A 21,275-nucleotide genomic window follows, 5' to 3' on the forward strand; every position below is an offset into this window, starting at 1 on the left:
TTCTGCAAGTCTTTATCCAATGGTTCTCCATACCACATCTATGACAAGTGGACTTGGTCTTATGTTGCGGTTTAAATTGCCCAAGGCCTCTACCCCGACCACGGCCGAAGCCGAATCGGTTTCCATGGCCTTGGCCACCAAAATTGTGTCCTTGATAGGTCCCACGATCAGGACCACCACGTCCACCTCCTCTACGGCCACAGCCATACTTGTCCCTATGGACATAGTTAGACTCCTTAGTCTCTTTCGGCTCTTTAGGCTCTTGGGGGTTTTTCTTTGCCATGTCCACCTTCTGAGCTTCTGGTAATGGAGTAGTACCAGGAGGTCTCAATGCACTATTCATCATCAATAGCTCATTGTTCTGCTCAGCTTGCAGCAAACAAGAGATAAGGTCTGCGTATGTATTAAACCCCTTTTTCACGATATTGTTGTTGAAGCAGTATGTTATTGGAGTGAAAGGTAGAGAATGTCTTCTCTAGCAGATCCTTCTCAGTAACCTCTGTACCACATAACCTTAGGATTAAGACTATCTTAAATAGCTCTAAGTTATACTCGTCCATGGATTTGTAGTCCTGGATTCTTAGGTTTTTCCAATCAAATTGAGCCTTTGGTAGGAGCACCGTCTTTTGGTGAACATATCTGCCTTTCAGCTCTGTCCAAAGGTCAAGAGGATCTTCAACAGTGAGGTACTGGTTCTTGAGACTCTCAGCAGGGTAGTGGCGTATATGCATTATTGCCTTGTACTTATCTTTTTCTGCACATCCTCAATGCATTCGCATAAATCTTTTGATTTCAGATGGATCTTAGTGTCCAAAGCCCATTGCAAGTAATTGTCTCCAGAAGGATTAAGGGCAGCATATAAGAGGTTGTTCAGCTTAGCCATCTGCATAATTCAGAATATACAACCGATCATTAGCATGCGATATATGAGACTGAACCATGCAATCAATATTAGTCCATGCGGTATATGAGACGAACCATGTCAATCACTTAGGGTCATGCGGTATATGAGACCGATCCATGCCACAATATTACACTCAAAATTTTGTGGTTTAGTATGCTTGCAAAGACAACAATCCTAGATAGATTATTTTCTAGTATGCAAAGTTTTTCTTTTACCAAAATTTCCTTTTCCTTAAATTTTCCTTTTTCTTAAATTAGGATTAGGACAAAGTTTTAGGAAAGTATTTCTTAAACCTTTAAGATAATGATTATAATTAATTTAGAAGTCATCCAAGTTTATTTTCATGCAAACACATAATAATTTCCGATTTTAAAATTTTAGTTTTTAGAGTTTGATTAAACAAACAATCTTAATCGGTTTTAATCCTTAGAACAATCAGTTTAAATTTTCTTCTATGATTCTCGAAATTTAATAGTTTAGTTCTAGGGTTCTTATGCAACAAACAAAAATCAAACAACCCTAAACTTTTAATCTTAAGTAATTCGGATTTTAAGGTTTAGATCTAAGGATTCATGCAATCAATTCTCAAACAATCAAACAATCATAATCAGATTTTAGTCATAGCATAAACAGTTTAATTGCAACCAATCTAAACAACCTATAACAACCGATTTTTAAAGTTTTAAAGTTATAGGGTTTAGGATTTTGAAACTTATGAACTTGTTTGTTTGATTGTTTACTTGTAGTTTTAGGGTTCCAATAAATTAAGGGATCAAGTCGATTTATGGGTTCTAAGGAGGTTTGATTTTATTTACCTTCCACCGTTTGGAGGTTGACTGGATTTGAACTGGGAGCTAAAGACCTCGGTTGTACCTTGAGTTGATCCATGAACCACGAACCTCGAATCAGGATAAGAACAAAGCTTGATCACAAGTACATTATATAGTAGAAGGCAAAGCCTAAACCTCAACCGAATAGGTTATGGCCGATGGGCCTTACACAATAGGATAAGTAATGGGCCGGTTATGGAAGTCCACTCCAATTATTTTACAACAGACATAAATATTTTCATGTATGGTAGCTTAATCGACGAGACTGAGTTCCACATGTTTCACTAGAGAAATCGACAAATTTCTTGCAAAACTCACACCTAGAGAAGAGAACCATAAATAACAAAATTTACAATGAGAGATGGGATGAGTTTGTGAGGTGTTGATGAGTTCCAAGCAATGTTTTTAAAACCGGACCGGTAACTGAACCGGGAAAGCTTCTGGGTCATGAGTTAATACGGTTCGACCGGGGTTAACCGGGTTCAATTGATTTTGATGATATTTTTATAAATAATAAGGAACGATATGCTTTCTATTTTTTTTCAATGATTACAACTATGATATAATTGGTTACACCAAATAAAATACTTCAATAATCGTATTTTTTTTTTAAATAATAAACTTAAAGTGTAACAAACTAACCATTACCAAAAAAATATTTTAGTAATCATTCTCTTCTATTACGTACACTAGAGAAAAAAATGAACACAAAATTGATTACCAAAACATGCACTGATCAAACATCTTTTATTATAAAAATAATTGGTTTAAATAAAATTATCTTAATTTTGAAGATTTGTGGTGTGAGTTGCAGAGAACTCAAACTAAAAGAAAAAAACTAGTATGAAAAGTAAAAAGTTCAATTACGGGAATTTTTATTTTAAGAAATCCTACTACTGCTAAATATAAAACTAGAAAGATAATTAATTGCACTCTTTTTTACAAAAAAAAAGTTAGAACCCGGTTTTATCCGGTTTAATGGTTCACCAGTTTTTGGATTTTTGGCAGATTGATATGGTGTTTTTACCGGTTCAATTTTCTTTGGGTTTTGATATTAATCTAACTCGGGTATGCTGCCGGTTCGCGGGTTAACATGGTTCGACCGCCGGTCCGGTCCGGTCCGGTTTTGAAAACATTGGTTCCAAGTGGTTTTAAAGGCTGAGGTTATGTTTTGGAGATTATCATCATTCATCAGAGATATATTGTCAAGTCTACGTCAACGATCCATGGGCTGCCAAATCAGCTCCCGTCCCTAGTTATCGTGCCACGTGGAAAAGAAACGTAGCAGCCAGCAGGTTTACTTGTTTGGGCTTCTTAAACGTTGGGCCTTGACCAGATAAGTGAATTTGTATTCTGTAACGCTATACTAAAAAGCTCATTCGTTCTTTTAAACAAAGCCCATAGTATATCTTACATTACAATACAAACAGTTGTTGCGTACAGTTTGAGACTTTACAAAGTAGGGTCAAGTGTGACTCGATGCATAATAAGATTTTCTTGTCCTCTGTCTCCAACATGAAAACAACACTTGGACGACTTGTTTTACAGTCACACATTGCCTTATCAATTTCCCCACTTTATTTTGGTCTTCTTTGCTTTTGGACCGTCAAATTTTGGTTCACTTTGAGACAAAGGACCGAATTCAATAATTGTGGTTTGATCTCAATTTGGTTAACCGGTTTACAAGTAAAAGAATGATGAGACGAGTCACAGACTTGAGGAGAGTTGTGTTGTTTTCTATCTGTTTTATTATTATCAAACGCCGGGAAGCTTTTCAAAGCCGCAATTTTTATTTGTTTGCCTTTGAATTTGAGCATCAAGAAACGATGCAAATCCAGTGCAAAGCCTTATCTTTTACAGTTTCTTCGATTTCTTCTAACCCAAAGCTACCATTCCGATCTTCAATAATCAGTTTAAGGTCATGGAAGCCTCCACTCCCGAGTTTCAGGAGGAGCTCCTCTGTTTCCGGAGCAAAGTCCTTGGAGTTTAACAGATTTATAAGAAACTGCGCAAGTCCCAATCAGGAGCTTGTTGTTGATGGAGAAAGCGGAAATGGGTCGATTACGGAGGAAGAAGTGATTGAGCTTCAAGGAGATGGAAATGGTTCGATTTCTCCTGTTGAAGTGGAAGTAGAAGCTGTCAAGGTAGATGACTTGGCTAATCAGAGCATTTGGGGACAGATGAAAGAGATCGTCATGTTTACCGGACCTGCCGCCGGACTGTGGCTATGTGGGCCGTTGATGAGTCTCATTGATACGGCGGTGATTGGTCAAGGAAGCTCACTCGAGCTCGCTGCTTTAGGTAATGACTATACAATACCCACCAATAGACTCTGAGTTTGCTTTACTGGATTTCGTAAAATGTTGGTTCTTGGCTTTTTTGATTCCTCAAGTTGAACTGGAAAAAAGTGGTGAATTTTGAAATGAGTCTCTTTGCTCTTTGTTACCTGTTCTGATAAACATTGTTTTATCAATTTTAACCACACAAAAAGAACAAAACTTTTAGCCTTTTTTTCTTCAGATTTTGTGAGGACTGAGGAGTTTTACTCTCTTTTCATCATCTGTGTGTAACCTCGAAATCTTAAGTGGGCCTGTATGTGTTTATCTCTTGTGATGTGCTGGAAAAGCACTAACCTTTCTTTAATGACGTATTTGAAAGGTGCTTAATTTTGTGTGTGTTGAACTTACCAAAAGTTGCTGCTTTAGCTTTCTCTTGTTTTCTGTCTGATTAGTTTAAGACTACTGAGGGGAAAATAGGATCTTTAGGTTCCATAAAGCAAGGTAACTGTCTTGTTTGATTGTCAATTTGGAAACAAAGATGAATGTAAGTTTCAGATTTCAGTCATCGCTTTGATTTCTCAAAACTTTTGATTTATATTAAACCTTGAATGTAATTACTCAAACTGGGAACATCCGATTGTTCTTCCCTTTGTTATGTTCCACGCTGGGGTTACTGGTTCAAGTAGCAGTAATTCCAATTTCACTATGGATGAAACAGGTCCTGCAACCGTAATCTGTGATTATTTGTGTTATACGTTCATGTTCCTCTCGGTTGCTACTTCAAATCTTGTTGCCACCTCTCTTGCTCGGCGGGTCAGTTTATCGTTCTTGAACTATGAATTTGGCCTGTAATACCTTTTAGTCATTAACCATAAGCAAAATCAAGTATTTCCAAGTGCACATTATTAGCAAATCCTAATAAATTAGTGCTTATGCAGGATAAAGATGAAGTACAACATCAGATATCGATCTTGCTTTTCATTGGGTTGGCTTGTGGAGTCACAATGATGTTGTTTACAAGACTGTTTGGTACCTGGGCATTAACTGGTAACAAGTGATATTTGTATTTGACCAGTAGCAAGTTTGTGACTAGCAGTAAATTAACAGACTGTTAACTGTTTAGTCTTCTTTCAGCTTTTACAGGGGTAAAGAATGCTGATATTGTCCCGGCGGCCAATACATATGTTCAGGTTAATACTCTATCTTGGTAAACCCTTTTGTGTTGTGAATTTTCATATTATAATGTTTTGTGAGCTTTGGTGAGTGCGTTAACTGTATGCGTACAGACAAAAAGTATGGTTGTTCCATGTGAATCTGTCTGAAGATGCACATGTTAGACTAAGTTCGATCCATGCTAATAGCCTTGAATTTTGTTAATTCTTTGCGAAAAAATTAGTTTACATTACTTACTCTTTCTTCTTTTGTTTTGACGATTTATATTTTCCATTTTCAGATTCGTGGTTTAGCATGGCCAGCTGTTCTCATTGGATGGGTTGCTCAAAGTGCAAGGTCCCTATTTGCGTTTTTACATACCGCTAGGATTGTGTTTCACTGATATTCTGGTGTTACATTCTTTTTTTTGTTTTTATCTTAGTCTTGGTATGAAAGACTCATGGGGACCTCTAAAGGCATTGGCAGTTGCTAGTGTCATAAATGGTGTTGGTGATGTGGTCTTATGCACCTTTCTAGGATATGGTATAGCAGGTGCAGCTTGGGCAACCATGGTGTCACAAGTAAGCTGAAATCTATTAGATTCCAATCGAAGTTCTGATTTTGGAACTGAAATATTCTTGTCTGGTCATATCATATCAGCTAGTGAATACTATAGTCTGTCTTAATGCGATATGTTTTAGGTTGTTGCAGCTTATATGATGATGGACGCATTAAACAAGAAAGGATACAGTGCTTTCTCATTCTGTGTTCCTTCTCCAAGTGAACTTTTGACGATCTTTGGGCTCGCTGCCCCAGTCTTTATAACTATGATGTCAAAGGTTCTACTTCTCTTATCTCTATAGGGACACTCATTTGCCACAGGATGGCCTCTTTCTTATCTGTGATTTTTGTTTTGTCCCCTTAGGTTTTGTTTTATACGCTCCTTGTGTACTTTGCTACATCAATGGGTACAAGCGTCATAGCTGCTCATCAGGTGATATGTCCGTTTATATCTCACTTCAACGATATTTCATGATTTGAGTTTTCTCCATACTAATTTCTTTGGCTCTTTTGGTCTCTAGGTTATGCTTCAGACATATTCCATGAGTACGGTTTGGGGGGAGCCACTCTCTCAAACTGCACAGTCCTTCATGCCTGAGTTATTATTCGGAGTCAATCGCAATTTGCCTAAGGTAGGTGAAAAAATCGAGAGTCAAAAGCGTCAGCTTTTACTGTTGCCTGAAGCAACTCTGAATTTACTGTTGTCTCTATGTAGGCTAGAATGCTTCTGAAGTCCCTTGTTATTATTGGCGCTACGCTAGGAATAGTAGTCGGAACCATTGGCACAGCAATTCCATGGCTGTTCCCTGGCATCTTCACACATGACAAGGTTGTCACAGTCGAGGTATTTTGTTTCCCTTTTCTTTAGAATTTGTCTCATATGTTCTCCCAGTCACACATTTTCAAGAATGACAAGTTTCAAAGACATTTTTTCATTCGGTATTGTGACAGATGCACAAGGTCATAATACCATATTTCCTTGCTTTATCCATCACAGCGAGTACTCACAGCCTCGAAGGCACCTTATTGGTAGATAAATCATACTTTTGTGTCTCAGAATATCCTTGTAAAGATAACACCTGCAACACTGATCCAAAAGAACTAAAATTGTTGTCTGTAAAATGAAGGCTGGAAGAGATCTTAGATATATCAGCTTGTCAATGACTGGATGCTTTGTGGTTGCTGGGCTTCTACTTATGGTACTTAATCCTTTTATCCTCAATCTCTCCATCACTCTCCTGAATTCCGAAATAGGTTTCTGTAACTCTATCCTCGTTGCATTGTGTACATTATAGCTCCTGAGCAATGGAGGATTTGGCTTGAGAGGATGCTGGTACGCGCTTGTGGGATTCCAATGGGTAAATATTGCTACACCTTTACTAAGCCACTTTAACCCAAACTTCACATATCTTTTGCTCGTCTTATATCTAACATGAATATTATTTCAGGCTCGGTTTTCTTTATCTCTTTTCCGCCTTCTATCGCGGGACGGTGTACTTTACTCGGAAGATACTAGCCAAAATGCTGAGAAAGTGAAAGCTGCGTAGCTCAGTAAGTCACCGTATACATCACTTGAAAAAGTCTTAAGGAATAGAGAAGAAGAGCTTCATTCAGTTGTAGATCAATGAAAAACATATACTTTTCAAATTGTATTCTTGGAAGAACAGGAAAATATATTTTTATTGAAATGGAAAAGTCTTGCCAAGACTGTCTTGGCATAAAAAGGCATTGCCTAGTTAAAAGATGGTGCAATCAATCTGGTGAAACTCTTTACTCTTCTATTACCTCTTTGTTTTCTCCTCCTCAGCTTTCAATTTGGTGGGACTTGGACGATACAATATAACAGTCCGCGCAATTTGCCCGACTATTACTGAACCAGTGGCTTCCTCCAAATGCAGAAGTATGTCCTCTAGCTCTCCAGGGCATGTTCTGTGTATTTTCACCTATTCACGGAATCAATCCAGCTTAAGTCAAGTCACCACAGTGAGTCTCAAGCTCAGACTTGAATCCATTTCATTGATCAAAAACAATTAACTCTTCCAGTGGAAACTACAGTTAAACTACACAATCCGAATGTTGGTTTATTACATAGTAGTAACAATAAAGTTTATACCTTTAAGAGCTCGTTCTTCTCCAGCGTCTCTAAGAAGGAGAGGACGACTGAATCCGTAACGCCGGACTTGCCTACGAGCTGAGACTTGAGTTTGTCGCCCAAACTGTTCGCGTAAGAAGCAAGCCTTTTCTTCTCCTTCGCCGACAATTTCAAAGAAGAGATCTCGGGCATCATCTCTTGAGATATTTCAGAGCTTCTTCCACTTTCTTTTATGGAAACCATTGTACTCTCCAACTCCGACCCATCTTCTTCTTCATCATCGTTATTCTCGCTAAAAGAGGCTACAGACACGTCGTCTTCATCTTGTTCTGATTCGACAACTGAAGAGAATGATTTAGGTACGAGGAGAGTAGAGAAGGAGTGAGAGTGTGAGATATAAGGACGTGGAAGAGGTAAAGAAGAGGAGGAGATCGACGGGAAGCAACCCTTGTCATGGTGATTGGATTTACAAGTTAATATAGACGAAGGAAAGGGTCTAAGGAACAGACAAAGAGGAGATGTTGGTTTAGGATGTCGGAGAAGATAGTGGATCAAGTAAGTCAAAGTCGATGATTTTAGAGTCGCCATTGCAGTCGTCTATGGTCTCCTCCTCTTCTGCTCTGTGAGTTTTATGGGGTTTATAATATTCTTTTGATTAATATATGTTTTGTTAAAAATGAACAAAATGGGTGTTTGGTCTAGTGGTATGATTCTCGCTTCGGGTGCGAGAGGTCCCGAGTTCGATTCTCGGAACACCCCGTACATTAAATTTTGTTGACGTTCATGGTTACATTAAATTTTGTTGACGCTCATGGTTTCGCACAAATACCGTTAATTCGTTTTGTAGCGTTTAAAACAGCAAAATTGCATGAGAATTTGTATGTTCGATAACAAGACTACAATACAACCATTTGGTATATGCCGAATACTAACAAGAAAATGTGTTCTATGCACAAATTCTTTGTTCACATGCTCTGGTCTTGAAAATATGTTCTGTTTTACAGATCCATGTTCTGTTTTGCGCCCTTCAGTGCAAGAAGAGAAGCTCCATAAGACGCTTCCGTGTGGACAGCTTTTTTCACAGGCAAACCTAGAACTCGTTGCCTTATTCTTATCCACTTGTCGTTCTTGGCTCCACCTCCTGCTGTGAAAACTTCCTCGGCTTCCGTTGCTCCCAACTCTTTCAACAACTTGTAGCCTTTCCCCTGATATTGTTAACATCCGACACCATAGTGAGACACTATTACTGAATATATGCTCAGATGTGGAGCCTGAATATATGCTCAGATGTGGAGTTCGAAATAAAAAACAATATTGCAGTAGTTTCACAACCATTTTGTTCCGAATGTTGCTATGAGTCATGTGGAACTCAGTAGCAACCACATAGAGATGGTTGTTAGTACCTCAATACGTGCGATTGATTCCAATATACCATGCAAATATTCAACGTTGCTTTCTGGGCGTGGAAGTAATCTGCAATATGTAAAGACATGTTTTGTAAGTGAATCTCTACTAATGCTTTGAGGGAAGATTAATAGAAACCTTCCTTGTTACTTATACGGAAGCACTTTGTGAGAGCATTAGAAAGGACAAACCTTGGAGCCAAGTTAGGATCAGCTACGGGGAATCTTTCACCACTGCTTTGAAGAGGATAGTAATCTAGAGAAGATGCGACCATAGGATTAATTTCTTGGCTCAGTCTTTCTAACTGTTCGTCACTAAAGAGCTGTCTGAGAACTGCTCCACCAGTGTTGGAAGCTCCTCCGACCAACCATTTGTCATCCAGGCGGTGGCTGTAGACTCCATACCTCGCATCATCAACTCTTTTGGTGCTGAGAAGTTTGATGGCTAAGGTTGAACCCAATGAAGTTACCTTTGGCAAAGAATTAGAACCAAAGAATCATTTCGTAATACAGAGATCAATATGTGGCACACAGAAAGGTTAAGAGTATAGCTGAGAGATAAATAATATTCAAAGAGTATTGCAGAGTTCTCACTGCTTTCCCAGGTTCAGTCGCACGTGCTGCAAGAAATGCAGCTATACTATCAGTTGTACCGGTGCAGACAATGCAATCATCCGGAAACCCTGATCAAGCCAAAAAGAAGATTGAAACAAATCCTGATCAAATCCTTCGTTTGCTTTTTCACTGGTTTTTTATGTTAGATGTAAGAAAATTTTACCGAATTGTCTTCTGAGGCTTTCTTTCAGAAGGCCTATTGATGTTCCAGGAGCTTGCACCGTAGGTAATAACTGAGAATAAGGCTGACTTAGCAACCATGATGGATATGATTCACTCTCGGGGTCATAGCCCACCTGCACTCAAATCCAAGATAGGACAGCACTTTTGTGAGTTACATTTTCTTCTACAATTTCTGCTTAAATGCAGAAAATACTTCACGATGTTACCTTCAAGGCGTTATTGTAATCTGACACTCCGAGTCTGCCATGAAGTAACCATAACAACCAATCTGCCTGATGCAGCAATACAGCTGATTCTCTGTTCGGCACCTCAGTGTTCCACCATGAGACAAGTTTGCACAATGTAGAAGAACCAGAGCAGACTGTGTGGTTCTCTGGCGCTATAGACTTAACCTCTGGCAGAGCATCAGGACAGCTCTGGTTGTAGAGGAAAGGTTGACACAGAACTTCCCCATTTTCACTGCTACACATAAGTGAACAAGCAAAGGGGATTTAAAACAACAGTTTAATGATTTCATTTAGCTATGATGACTGATGATGCTTAAGTATACTAGATAAATTAGTAACAACAATGAGACTGAAAACCAAATCAGCACATGCCTGTTTAAGATGAGAGTTGTTGCGGAAGTTCCATCAAGCGAAATAGATGAGACGAGGGAGCGAACGGTAGCCGGAATGTCCTCTAGCAGCGAAAAAAGAGTTGCTTTCCATGAGCTTACCCAATCCATGCTTTCTTCTTTCTATCTAGATAACAAAACAAACGTCTCAGTCCATAGCTTTTTTTCTTTGATATTGTTCATAGATTAGCTCAGAACTTGTAATTCATATACGTAGAAAGATTCCCAAATCCTCATTTGGTATAAACAACAAGACAGCAAATCAATAAACCCATTGAGCATAAGAATTCTGGTAACTCTCCCACTTCTTTATATGTGCTGAGTAAAAAAAAAGTACCATTGAACCACCAAGAAACCCATCAAATCAATAACAAACCCAACCAAGAAATGATGATGACACAAGAAACCAGCAATTAGTTTGGCTTTGACAAAGACTTAAACCAATCAAAGTGAACAACTGACAGTTAGCTATAGTTTCGAAATGAGTTTACCATGAAAGGAGGATATTCTCTTTTTCCTTCAGCTTTAATCTCTCCTTTCTCGTCAATAACTGTAAATCGAGCTCCAGAAGTACCAAAATCCATACCCAGATAAAGTTTTTCAAAGTTGGTTCCTTTATCATCAGCCATAACTCTGAAATCAGAGCTCCTGCCTAAATTACAGTAAAAACGATTTCTGGGTATAGGAACACTCCTTGAACTAGAGGAACACCCTGGAGATTAAAATCATCACGATTCAGGATCTCCTAGATTAAATAAATACCTTCCGTAAATCGAAGAATCATCATGTTTACCTGATTGTTTTGGAGATGTGAAGAGCTCAAACGAAGATATCTGAAACTGACCAAGCATCAGCATCTCTCTCACTCTGTGGCTCTCTTCCCCTTCTTCGTTTCTGAGGCTGTTTTTTTTCTTTCTTTCCTTTCTTCCAAACTCCATAGATAAGGGAGCTTGCAAGTTCGTCTTGACCGTTGGATTGGGATTGCTCCATTTGAACAATATTTTTTTTTTTTTCTTTTTCTAATTTTATAAATACATTTACCATTTTAGCCTTCCGTGTTATTTAATTTACACTCCAGTAGTAGTACTCATTCAACCAAAACAGTTGGGCTGCACGTTCTCTACGCGTGCGGTTTTCGTTTGGCATATTCAGAAATGGACCCTTGTAGGCCTACTTTAGCTTCGGCCCACGACTAATAATCCTGTTTTAAAAATCTCCGCTGCCTACCACTTACGTCCCCCAAAATCACTAGGCGGACTCTCTCTGCCTTGATTAACGACTAATCCCTACCTAACATCGATTATCCAATTATATATGTCTAATTTGATTATAATCTGTTTAATCCGATTATTTCCCGCTTAATTTTATATATACCGATTATTTTTAAAATAAAATATAAATCAAATATATATATTTTTGTTATTTACATTTAAATTAAGATTTTATGATGTTTTACAATAAATAATGTACAAAATTTTAATGAAAAATCATAAAAATTTCTTTTAAAATTATGTTTTTATGTGTTTACGGTAATTTTAAAGACAATACTATAATTTTATATTTTATTTGATATTTTTTTAATACAAACAGAATTATTCATATATTTAATTTTATATATTTGAATTTTATTAATAATTTAATAAAATAACCCTAAAACTAGTCTCCAATTAATTTCCGTTTAATCTCCGATTTTCTTGTTAGATGCTAGGCCCACTCTAATCACCCGACTAGCGCCTAACGATTTCTAAAACAGAGACTAATAATGATGACATCTTATTACTTGTATTATCTATTATTAGCACCAAACTTCTCTACACAAAAAAAAATAAAATGTACAAGCATATGCTATTTTAAATTTATAATGCATACTTGTTATTTTTTACACCGTACATAATATTGAAATATCATATTGATAGCACAAAAAATCACATAATAACATCACATCACATGACACGTGAGGGAGAAAAAGCATGCACGTGTGAGACAGATGTGCTGTGGAGCTCAAGAAGTGGGAGAGATATGACAACCACCTTCGAGAAGCAAAACACTCTCACTAATTTAAATTAGTATCATTAATTTTAAGGACCCACATATTCAATTCAATAGATGTGTAACATAAGCATATTTTAGACAGAAAAAAATGAGATATACGTGCTCGTAATAACTGCATTTTGTTGGATTATCATTTTATTTTATTTTTTAAAAAAAACGTAAATATTTTGTCTTTTGCAATTTGCAGGATTTAATAGTACACCATCTATTTAAGGATTATGTTTCCTTTCATTTAGCTATTTATTAAATTCGGTACTGAATCTATTCGACATGTTGCATACTAGCCTTGCAGTTATGTAGAATCTAACATAATGTTCCATTTTGTATTGGAACTTGATGAAAAGACTATTTGAAAAAGATCCCAACAAAAAATTATTAGCACTAGATTTTTTTAATCTTGGTGTTGGAAAAGATTCCTAAATATACATACGGTTGAAATTGGATTGATTTTTCACTAAAATTTCAATTTGGTTGGTTTAGGATGAACCGGAACAAAACATTGAAGAAGTAAAGGGCAAAAAAGAGAAATCACTATTTTTACTGACCTATCGTTCCTCCCGCTCGTTCGGTTTCTTTAAAAATTCGAAAACCTTTTTGATTCCGGTTCGCGGTTATTTAAATCCTCAACCACGTTCAAACCTCAAAAATTACCTTTGAGCCAGCCACGTCAGCACACAGTGTAAAAAATAGTAATTTGTTTAATCAAAAATTCAAAATCTGAAACACCCAAAAAACCAAAAAAGACGCTGTCACCAAAAGAAAATATCTCTCAATCTCTCTCTCTCTCTCTTCACCACCGTCGCGTGAAGAAGACGAAACAATCGCTCTCTCCTTGTGGTCTCACTCTCCTTTTTCTCACCATCGCGTCGCTTAACCATGGTAAAGTAAAGTAGAGAAAGAGAAGAGAGAGAAGAAGAAGAAGAAGAAGAAGAAGAAGAAATGAAGAGCATATTTGCTTTTTCTGACCCCAGCCATGTGAGCTTCCACTGACACATTCTCTTCGTCTTCACATTTGGTGGTTTTTGCTTGATTCTTTCTTCTTTCACCGATTCGCAAACCGAGTCACCGATTCGAAAACCGAGTCACCGAGTTTAAACGAGTTAATTCCCTCCTCTTTGAGTAAGTGAATGGCTTCATCGTCATCTAGAACTAGGAGTCGTTCTCCTTTCTCACACCGTAGACCTCCGAGTCCGTACTCTTCGGCTTCGTCTACTTCTTCCTCTCATATAAACAACCGTCTATTACCTCGCTGTTCTTCTACGCCTACTTCTTCCGTTTACAATTCCGGCGCTGTGAGCGGCTCCCGATCTATGTCAATTACTCGTACCACTTCCGATTCCGGTCCAATCGGCGTCTCCGGGACTTATGGGGCCCAACCGTCTGTCTCTTACCCATCGGAAATTGGCGAGTCTGTGCAGACTATTACCTCTGAGCGAGATAGCATCTCCGTCACCGTCAGGTTTCGTCCGATGAGGTACGGTAGATCTGGAAGCGGAATAACAGATCTGTTGGATGCAATTTCACGATTAGTTTGGGATTGAAAATGTGAATTCATACTCTGTCGATTTTCGATTGCAGTGAGAGGGAATATCAAAGAGGAGATGAGATTGTTTGGTATCCTGACGCGGATAAGATGGTCAGGAATGAATATAATCCGCTCACAGCTTACGCATTTGGTATTGATCTGAATTTATTGCCGGAGATAAAATTTAATTTACTGTTTCATTGATTATAGATTTGGTCGCCTAGGTTTGTTCAATGAATGTTCTTCCGTATTTGTTGATACCAGATAAAGTTTTTGGACCACAAGCAACAACTCCAGAGGTATATGATGTAGCTGCAAAACCTGTAGTCAAGGCAGCAATGGAAGGTGTTAATGGTAAGGAGTATAGCCGGGTGATCAATTAAACTAGATTTGTATTGTCATTGAGATACCTTTAACGAAGCATTCTGACTATGTATTGGCAATTTGACAGGAACCGTTTTTGCTTATGGTGTTACAAGCAGTGGAAAAACGCATACAATGCATGTAAGTGTTTTTGGGATACACCACTTGGTTATACTGGCTTCATATAACGTTTACTGGGTTGTGAAGGATATGAGATATCATATAAAGATGGAGTGATTATAGTTGCTTATAAATGTTTGATTTACATGCTTGTGTTAATAAGAAGTTGAGAAGATCTTGATTAAAATTGTTGACTTATGAATTTTATAGTTGACCAATTCCTTCATTTGCAATATGCACAGGGTGATCAAGAATATCCTGGAATCATACCATTGGCAATAAAAGATGTGTTCAGTATCATCCAGGAAGTAAGGGATCTTCTTCTACTTATAACTTATATGGTCCTTTATTGGTTTACAGTTCTTCATGCACCTATTACAGTGTCATATCTGCTAATTTCTTACATCATTTTAAATATCAGACCACCGGAAGAGAGTTCCTGCTCCGTGTTTCATATCTTGAAATATACAATGAGGTATGCAAAAGTTTTCATTCATAATATAATAGCATTACTGAAACTGTACACAAACCCTGGAGTTAAGGCTTTTAGCCTCGAATATAGTTTCTTTGAAGAATATCTCTCCTTGTGTTGGTAATATGTGTGATAACTCATCATTGTCTTTTGTTTTATATGAGTGCTTACTTTTTTACTTGTATCAGGTGATAAATGACTTACTGGATCCAACAGGGCAAAATTTACGTGTTAGAGAGGATTCCCAGGTTTCCACCTTGTTCTCTTGCTCTCGCACATGAATTACGAATGTATCAGACATGAGCATCCACTTCTTTGTCTGATTAGATTAGATTAGTTTTTCTCTGACAAGGATGAGGATGGTGAACACATTTGATGAATTCTTCACGTTGCATCCATCCTCATTTCTTTATTTTTTTATAAATTACCTTGGTTTGATCAAGAGTGGGTATTGTTTCTAGGGAACCTATGTTGAGGGTATTAAGGAAGAAGTTGTTTTATCTCCAGGCCATGCATTATCTTTCATTGCAGCTGGGGAAGGTAATTGGGAGAATTACAGCTGAAACATGTTTTCAAATATTCATAGTTGCCTCTCCTTATTACTGTTTTGATCTTCAATGGCAGAACATCGTCATGTTGGTTCAAATAATTTCAACCTGATGAGCAGTAGAAGTCACACAATATTTACACTGGTACATCCTTAATTTGGTGAACATCCCATTATTTATTCTTGATCCTCTCAATGTCCTTTAGATACTTTCGCTCTTACAAATTTCCTTGCTATGCATTAAAGTGTCAATTTCAACTATTGTTTGTTTGCAGATGATTGAAAGTAGTGCTCACGGAGACCAATATGATGGAGTTATTTTTTCTCAGCTAGTAAGGGCTTCTTTCTTCTTTCATTGCATAAGATCGCTCGTCTTATGGGGAAGCTCTCTTAGTGTGTCTCTTTCTTGCTTAGAATTTGATTGACTTAGCTGGATCGGAGAGTTCCAAAACTGAGACAACTGGACTGAGGAGGAAAGAGGGTGCATACATCAACAAGAGTCTTCTGACTCTTGGAACTGTAGGTGTCTCTCTCTCTTCTGTTTGAGCTTTCTTTTAATTTGTCAGATGTTTCCTTTTCAATAATTATACGATGTAAATCAGAATTTCTATGACAGTATAATGAAAAGCTGACTTAGAAGAATAACCTGGTTTGCTACCACATCCGATTTGGTGGCACTAGAGGCTCAGAAAGGATTTTCAGTTGCTTTGAAATTAGATTTTGGGCTATTGTTCAATTTATTCTTCAGTGCACTGATCTAGTAGTGCTACTGTATCTTTATGATCAATGCCTTTATTTTCTGAGAAATCTGTTCCCTTTTTGTGTTCTTATGTCAAGGATAACAGCTCTAGTCACCACACCTTTCAAATGGACTTTTAGGATGTATTGATTATAAACTATTTCTTATGGTTTCAATATGTAGGTGATTGGAAAATTAACTGAGGGCAAGACAACTCATGTCCCGTTTCGGGACTCTAAGCTAACTCGTCTTCTGCAATCTTCACTGAGTGGGCATGGGCATGTATCGGTACGACTCTTCTGTATCTGGTGAATATTTCCCATTTCACTGTAGTGGTTTCGCACAGTTGATTGTTTATTGTGATGTCTCCATTAGCATATTTAAGGCAATGTTGGTTTGTTTATATTGGCTATTTGTTATACGCTGCATGCTGATGTTAATCTAAGATTGCAATGATCAGAAGCTAATTAAGATTTTATTTCCATAAACTGGTATAGCTCATATGTACAGTTACTCCTGCGTCAAGCAGTACGGAGGAAACTCATAATACATTGAAGTTTGCCAGCAGGGCCAAGAGAATAGAAATTAATGCCTCACGCAATAAGGTGATTTCTTATGCTTCTGGTCATGAAGTACATGACTTTTCTCTAAGGCATAACCTAAACCTCGGCTAAAATATACATTTTTATATACTTTGAAACAGATCATAGATGAGAAGTCATTGATTAAGAAATATCAGAAAGAAATCTCGACCCTCAAAGTTGAACTTGATCAGCTAAGAAGGGGTGTGCTTGTTGGTGTCAGTCACGAAGAGTTATTGAGCCTAAAGCAACAGGTTCTAACTTCCCCGAGACCTTGTTATTTCATGAATGGTTGAGTTTATTTCTAAATGGTGAATAAATAGAACTATCACTCTATTAACAGCTACAAGAAGGTCAAGTGAAGATGCAATCAAGACTGGAAGAAGAAGAAGAAGCTAAAGCAGCTCTAATGAGTAGAATCCAAAAGCTTACAAAGCTCATACTCGTCTCTACCAAGAATTCTATCCCTGGATATTTAGGTGATACACCAGCTCACCAGCGCAGCATTTCTGCTGGTAAAGATGATGTAAGTTTGGAATTCAGATCTGATTACCACTGTGTTCCTGTAATCCTTTTTTAACTGTTGGTACCTCACTGCACAAGACATTTGATACCAGATTGACTCATTCTCTTTTCTTTTTGCTCTTCAGAAGTTGGACTCTCTGCTCTTGGATAGTGATAATCTGGCATCTCCATCTTCGACTCTCTCTCTTGCATCAGATGCGCGGCGGTCTTCCAGCAAGTTTAAGGATGAAAACTCTCCGGTTGGTTCTGGTGCAGAATTAACTCAAGTGAGTTATGGAATTCTTAGCCTAATCTTTTTTACATCGAATTTGATTTATTTGAAGATGGTTACAGAAATGGTTACAGAAAAGGGTGTTTAACGATTCAGTGTCGCATGCACCCACTAAACCTTTCATAACCCATGAGTATGATTTTTTCACTGCGTTCTTGACAGAAAATAACATTTGATAGTTGTGGATATTGTAGGGCATTATGACTCCGGATGAAATGGATCTCCTCGTTGAACAAGTTAAGATGCTTGCTGGTGAGATAGCCTTCAGCACAAGCACACTAAAGCGTATGGTGGACCAGTCCATAAATGATCCTGAAAACTCGAAGACCCAAGTAAAGATTCTTATTTATCTTTCTAGATTTTTATATACCTAATTTCAAGTTTTAACTCTGAAAATCAGAAAATGCATCTCCAGACCATCTGCTAAACTTAATTAGCATTCCACTTTAAGCCATTCATTTACCTTTCATATTTATGGAACTCATTATATTCTGGCATGCAGATCCAGAATCTAGAAAGAGAGATTCAAGAAAAGCAAAGACAAATGAAATCCTTGGAACAGCGAATAACTGAGAGTGGTGAAGCTTCAATTGCTAATGCATCATCGATTGAAAGGCAACAGGTAATTTAATCTATCATCTTATTATCATGATCCTTTACCCTGTTAATGTCTTCAGTTGTGCACACAAAGTGGATCAGCTAAAGGTATTTCAATTATTTTGTTGTTTTCAGAAAGTTGTGAGATTGATGACACAGTGCAATGAGAAGAGCTTTGAGCTGGAGGTAAACGTTTCTCTAGAATAATTGCTTTCTCTATAACGAAAATGGAAGATTTCTTAAAGTCAATACATATCTAATTGTGTTCTATATGGATCAGATTATATCAGCGGATAATCGTATTCTCCAAGAACAACTACAGAAAAAGGTCACTTCTAAGTCACAGACTCTTTTTCTCTTTTTCATTCTTCATATCATTTTTTTTTTGGCTATTATCTCATTACTCATCCTTACTAAAAAAATACACATGCTCTAACAACTGCAGTGTACTGAGAACAATGAATTACACGAAAAGGTGCATCTTCTAGAGCAACGATTATCGAGTCAAAAGTCCACACTGTCTTGTTCTGATGCTGTGACTGAAGAGTATGTAGACGAGCTGAAAAAGAAAGTACAGTCTCAGGTAATTTATCAAAATCTCAACCCCTTTTGTCAAATTTGCAATCACGCATCATTCTCACAACTATGCCTGATAAGTATCTGCTCTGGTTGCAAGGAGATTGTGAAAAACACACAACAATATATATGTTTACCGAACCTTTGATTATATTTACATGAGTGTTGATGTTTTTATACTTCAGGAGATTGAGAACGAAAAGTTGAAGTTAGAGAGTGCGCTGAGTGTGGAGGAGAAGAGTGGATTACGAGTGCAAAATCAAAAATTGGCGGAAGAAGCTTCATACGCAAAGGAATTGGCCTCTGCAGCTGCTATTGAGCTGAAGAATCTAGCTGATGAAGTTACAAAGCTCTCGCTTCAAAACGCAAAGCTAGAAAAAGAATTAGTAGCTGCAAGAGACTTAGCAGCGGCAGCTCAGAAACGTAACAATAACTCCATGAACAGCGTAGCGAACCGCAATGGAACAAGGCCAGGGAGAAAGGCAAGGATCTCAGACTCATGGAACCTCAACCAAGAAAATCTCACAATGGAATTGCACGCAAGGAAAGAGCGAGAAGCAGTACTAGAGGCTACGTTAGCTGAGAAACAATACATAGAAGAAGAGTATAAGAAAAAAGCGGAAGAGGCAAAGAGAAGAGAAGAGGCCCTCGAAAACGATTTAGCCAACATGTGGGTACTTGTTGCCAAGTTGAAGAAAGCCAGTAGTGGAGCCTTGTCTATACCAAATAGGGACGAAATCGAGCCTGCAAAGGAAGATGAAGCGACAGGATTTGATAATAAGAGTCAACACAGTGCGATTTTGAAAGAAATACAAGTTGTGAATGGACATGAAGAAGTAATAGTTGCTAAGGCTGAAGAGACGCCAAAGGAGGAACCCCTTGTTGCTCGTCTTAAGGTAAATCTTTTTCAAATTTGCCTTTTATTTTCTTTCAGCATTCTTAGCTGTCTATGAGTAGATATTAAGACCCAGTCTAGCTATAGGCAAACCTACATACTCATTACCTGTTCGTTCCTTATCCTTTATGTTATGCCCTTCTGATCGGGTAACATATATTAAGACCTTCAAAACACCCAAAGAAAATATGGTTCAACATATGTAAATAGCCTTTGCCTGATCCAATATATTCAAATATCATGTCCTAAATATCTATAATACAAGTGATTTTTACTGATAAAGACAAGTTACTGGTGGGTATTGAATACGTCTTCTCGATTTTTGGGGATATGTAACTTTTGTACCCGTGTGTGATCATCTAAACTTTGTACGGGTAATGATAAACATGATTCATCTCACACATTCAAACGATATAAGCTTTAACACAAAATCAAATAGTTTTTCTGGTCTGCATTTAATGATTTATATACATAATAGGCAAGAATGCAAGAGATGAAGGAGAAGGAGATGAAATCGCAGGCGGCTGCAGCAGCCAATGCTGATGCAAACTCACATATATGTAAAGTCTGTTTTGAGTTGCCGACCGCCACAATTCTCCTCCCTTGCCGTCATTTCTGCCGTAAGTCTTACTCTCCTTTTTCTGAGTATCCTTCATTGAGTACTAAAGTAAACCTAAAACGATCACAATATCTCTTTTTATGCAGTTTGTAAATCTTGTTCACTTGCCTGCTCTGAATGCCCTATCTGCCGAACCAAGATCTCTGATCGCCTGTTCGCGTTCCCGTCTTGACCCACGACACTATAAGGTAGTTCCATTATTTAGCCACCATCACAAAATCTTTAAAATCCGAAATGCATTAGTTCGAAAACATTAGGCATTCTGTTATTGAAAGACAGATTGTATGTGAATTTGCAGGTATCAAGAAGTATATGGAAGTCTGTTTGTTTGCTAAAATTTTCCAGAACGGCAGGCTCGGATTCTTTTATTACATGTTGGCTTTTTTTTTTTTTCTTGTATGTAATGTGTTTGTTGTTATATCTTTTAAGTTTCAATTCAAAAAGGTGGAAAGGAAGGGTAAAGTATATAGACTGACTTCTATGTTCTACTTCATCTTATAGCGTATAAAAAGAATGGGTTAATCTGTTCATCTTCTCCGTTGCGATCTTTTATATAATGAACAGAAATGCTTTTTTAGCCTATGAAAATAGTTCAGATATTGCTTGTATTTGCATAGGCAATAAATAATGTACGGATGCAGCAGTTAGACCATCTCTAATAATGTACGGATGCAGCAGTTAGGCTAAATTTGTTTTGGTAAGATCGCATGTATGAAAACGTTTTAAAATTTCATGTTTTTAGAAAGGAAATTTTCCCT

General features: G+C 37.6%; 4 protein-coding genes and 1 non-coding gene across 10 annotated transcripts; 3 read left to right on the forward strand and 2 right to left on the reverse strand.

Moving 5' to 3' along the window:
- Positions 1–3,439: 3,439 nt before the first annotated feature.
- LOC104713578 (protein DETOXIFICATION 46, chloroplastic) lies at positions 3,440–7,847 on the forward strand. Of its 2 annotated transcripts, XM_087457227.1 has the most exons (15): positions 3,440–4,035; positions 4,732–4,826; positions 4,952–5,060; positions 5,148–5,203; positions 5,467–5,522; positions 5,608–5,746; positions 5,867–6,004; positions 6,091–6,159; positions 6,248–6,358; positions 6,442–6,570; positions 6,678–6,755; positions 6,854–6,925; positions 7,022–7,084; positions 7,175–7,277; positions 7,534–7,847. In XM_087457227.1, exons 1-14 carry the CDS (start codon positions 3,561–3,563, stop codon positions 7,271–7,273), a joined length of 1,689 nt encoding a protein of 562 aa, XP_087313353.1. In that variant the 5' UTR covers positions 3,440–3,560; the 3' UTR covers positions 7,274–7,277; positions 7,534–7,847. The 2 variants fall into 2 exon arrangements, with proteins under 2 accessions (XP_087313353.1, XP_087313352.1); XM_087457226.1 differs by lacking the exon at positions 7,534–7,847 and having other exon boundaries at positions 7,175–7,468.
- LOC104702676 (uncharacterized) lies at positions 7,318–8,443 on the reverse strand. Its single transcript, XM_010418576.3, has 2 exons — positions 7,840–8,443; positions 7,318–7,669 (listed from the first exon to the last, which is right to left on the reverse strand). Exons 1-2 carry the CDS (start codon positions 8,404–8,406, stop codon positions 7,508–7,510), a joined length of 729 nt encoding a protein of 242 aa, XP_010416878.1. The 5' UTR covers positions 8,407–8,443; the 3' UTR covers positions 7,318–7,507.
- Positions 8,444–8,505: 62 nt separating this feature from the next.
- On the forward strand, positions 8,506–8,577 carry TRNAP-CGG (transfer RNA proline (anticodon CGG)). The gene has a single exon. It is a non-coding gene; the product is annotated as a tRNA-Pro (tRNA).
- A 56-nt stretch (positions 8,578–8,633) lies between these two features.
- LOC104702678 (D-ribulose kinase) lies at positions 8,634–11,627 on the reverse strand. Of its 2 annotated transcripts, none has more exons than XM_010418579.3 (9): positions 11,429–11,627; positions 11,127–11,347; positions 10,619–10,762; positions 10,226–10,478; positions 10,000–10,132; positions 9,816–9,904; positions 9,414–9,691; positions 9,222–9,291; positions 8,634–9,023 (listed from the first exon to the last, which is right to left on the reverse strand). In XM_010418579.3, exons 3-9 carry the CDS (start codon positions 10,744–10,746, stop codon positions 8,817–8,819), a joined length of 1,158 nt encoding a protein of 385 aa, XP_010416881.1. In that variant the 5' UTR covers positions 10,747–10,762; positions 11,127–11,347; positions 11,429–11,627; the 3' UTR covers positions 8,634–8,816. The 2 variants fall into 2 exon arrangements, with proteins under 2 accessions (XP_010416881.1, XP_010416880.1); XM_010418578.3 differs by having other exon boundaries at positions 10,619–10,758; positions 11,429–11,620.
- Positions 11,628–13,336: 1,709 nt separating this feature from the next.
- LOC104702679 (kinesin-like protein KIN-7M, chloroplastic) lies at positions 13,337–21,047 on the forward strand. 4 transcript variants are annotated; one of them, XM_010418580.3, is made up of 25 exons: positions 13,337–14,161; positions 14,266–14,363; positions 14,477–14,566; positions 14,664–14,716; positions 14,938–15,003; positions 15,117–15,170; positions 15,356–15,415; positions 15,629–15,707; positions 15,792–15,859; positions 15,990–16,046; positions 16,129–16,233; positions 16,637–16,741; positions 16,951–17,058; positions 17,157–17,288; positions 17,378–17,560; positions 17,685–17,825; positions 18,025–18,162; positions 18,333–18,452; positions 18,563–18,613; positions 18,708–18,755; positions 18,873–19,010; positions 19,189–19,899; positions 20,377–20,518; positions 20,604–20,705; positions 20,816–21,047. In XM_010418580.3, the coding sequence occupies exons 1-24, from the start codon at positions 13,815–13,817 to the stop codon at positions 20,687–20,689; spliced, it is 3,180 nt and encodes a 1,059-aa protein (XP_010416882.1). In that variant the 5' UTR covers positions 13,337–13,814; the 3' UTR covers positions 20,690–20,705; positions 20,816–21,047. The 4 variants fall into 4 exon arrangements, with proteins under 4 accessions (XP_010416882.1, XP_087313354.1, XP_010416883.1 ...); XM_087457228.1 differs by having other exon boundaries at positions 13,412–14,161; positions 16,637–16,761; XM_010418581.3 differs by having other exon boundaries at positions 13,412–14,161; positions 17,688–17,825.
- The last annotated feature ends 228 nt before the right edge of the window (positions 21,048–21,275 follow it).

The sequence above is a fragment of the Camelina sativa genome, chromosome 7, assembly GCF_030686135.1.
Source record: "Camelina sativa cultivar CO46 ecotype springtype chromosome 7, ASM3068613v1".
Lineage (NCBI taxonomy): Eukaryota > Viridiplantae > Streptophyta > Magnoliopsida > Brassicales > Brassicaceae > Camelina > Camelina sativa.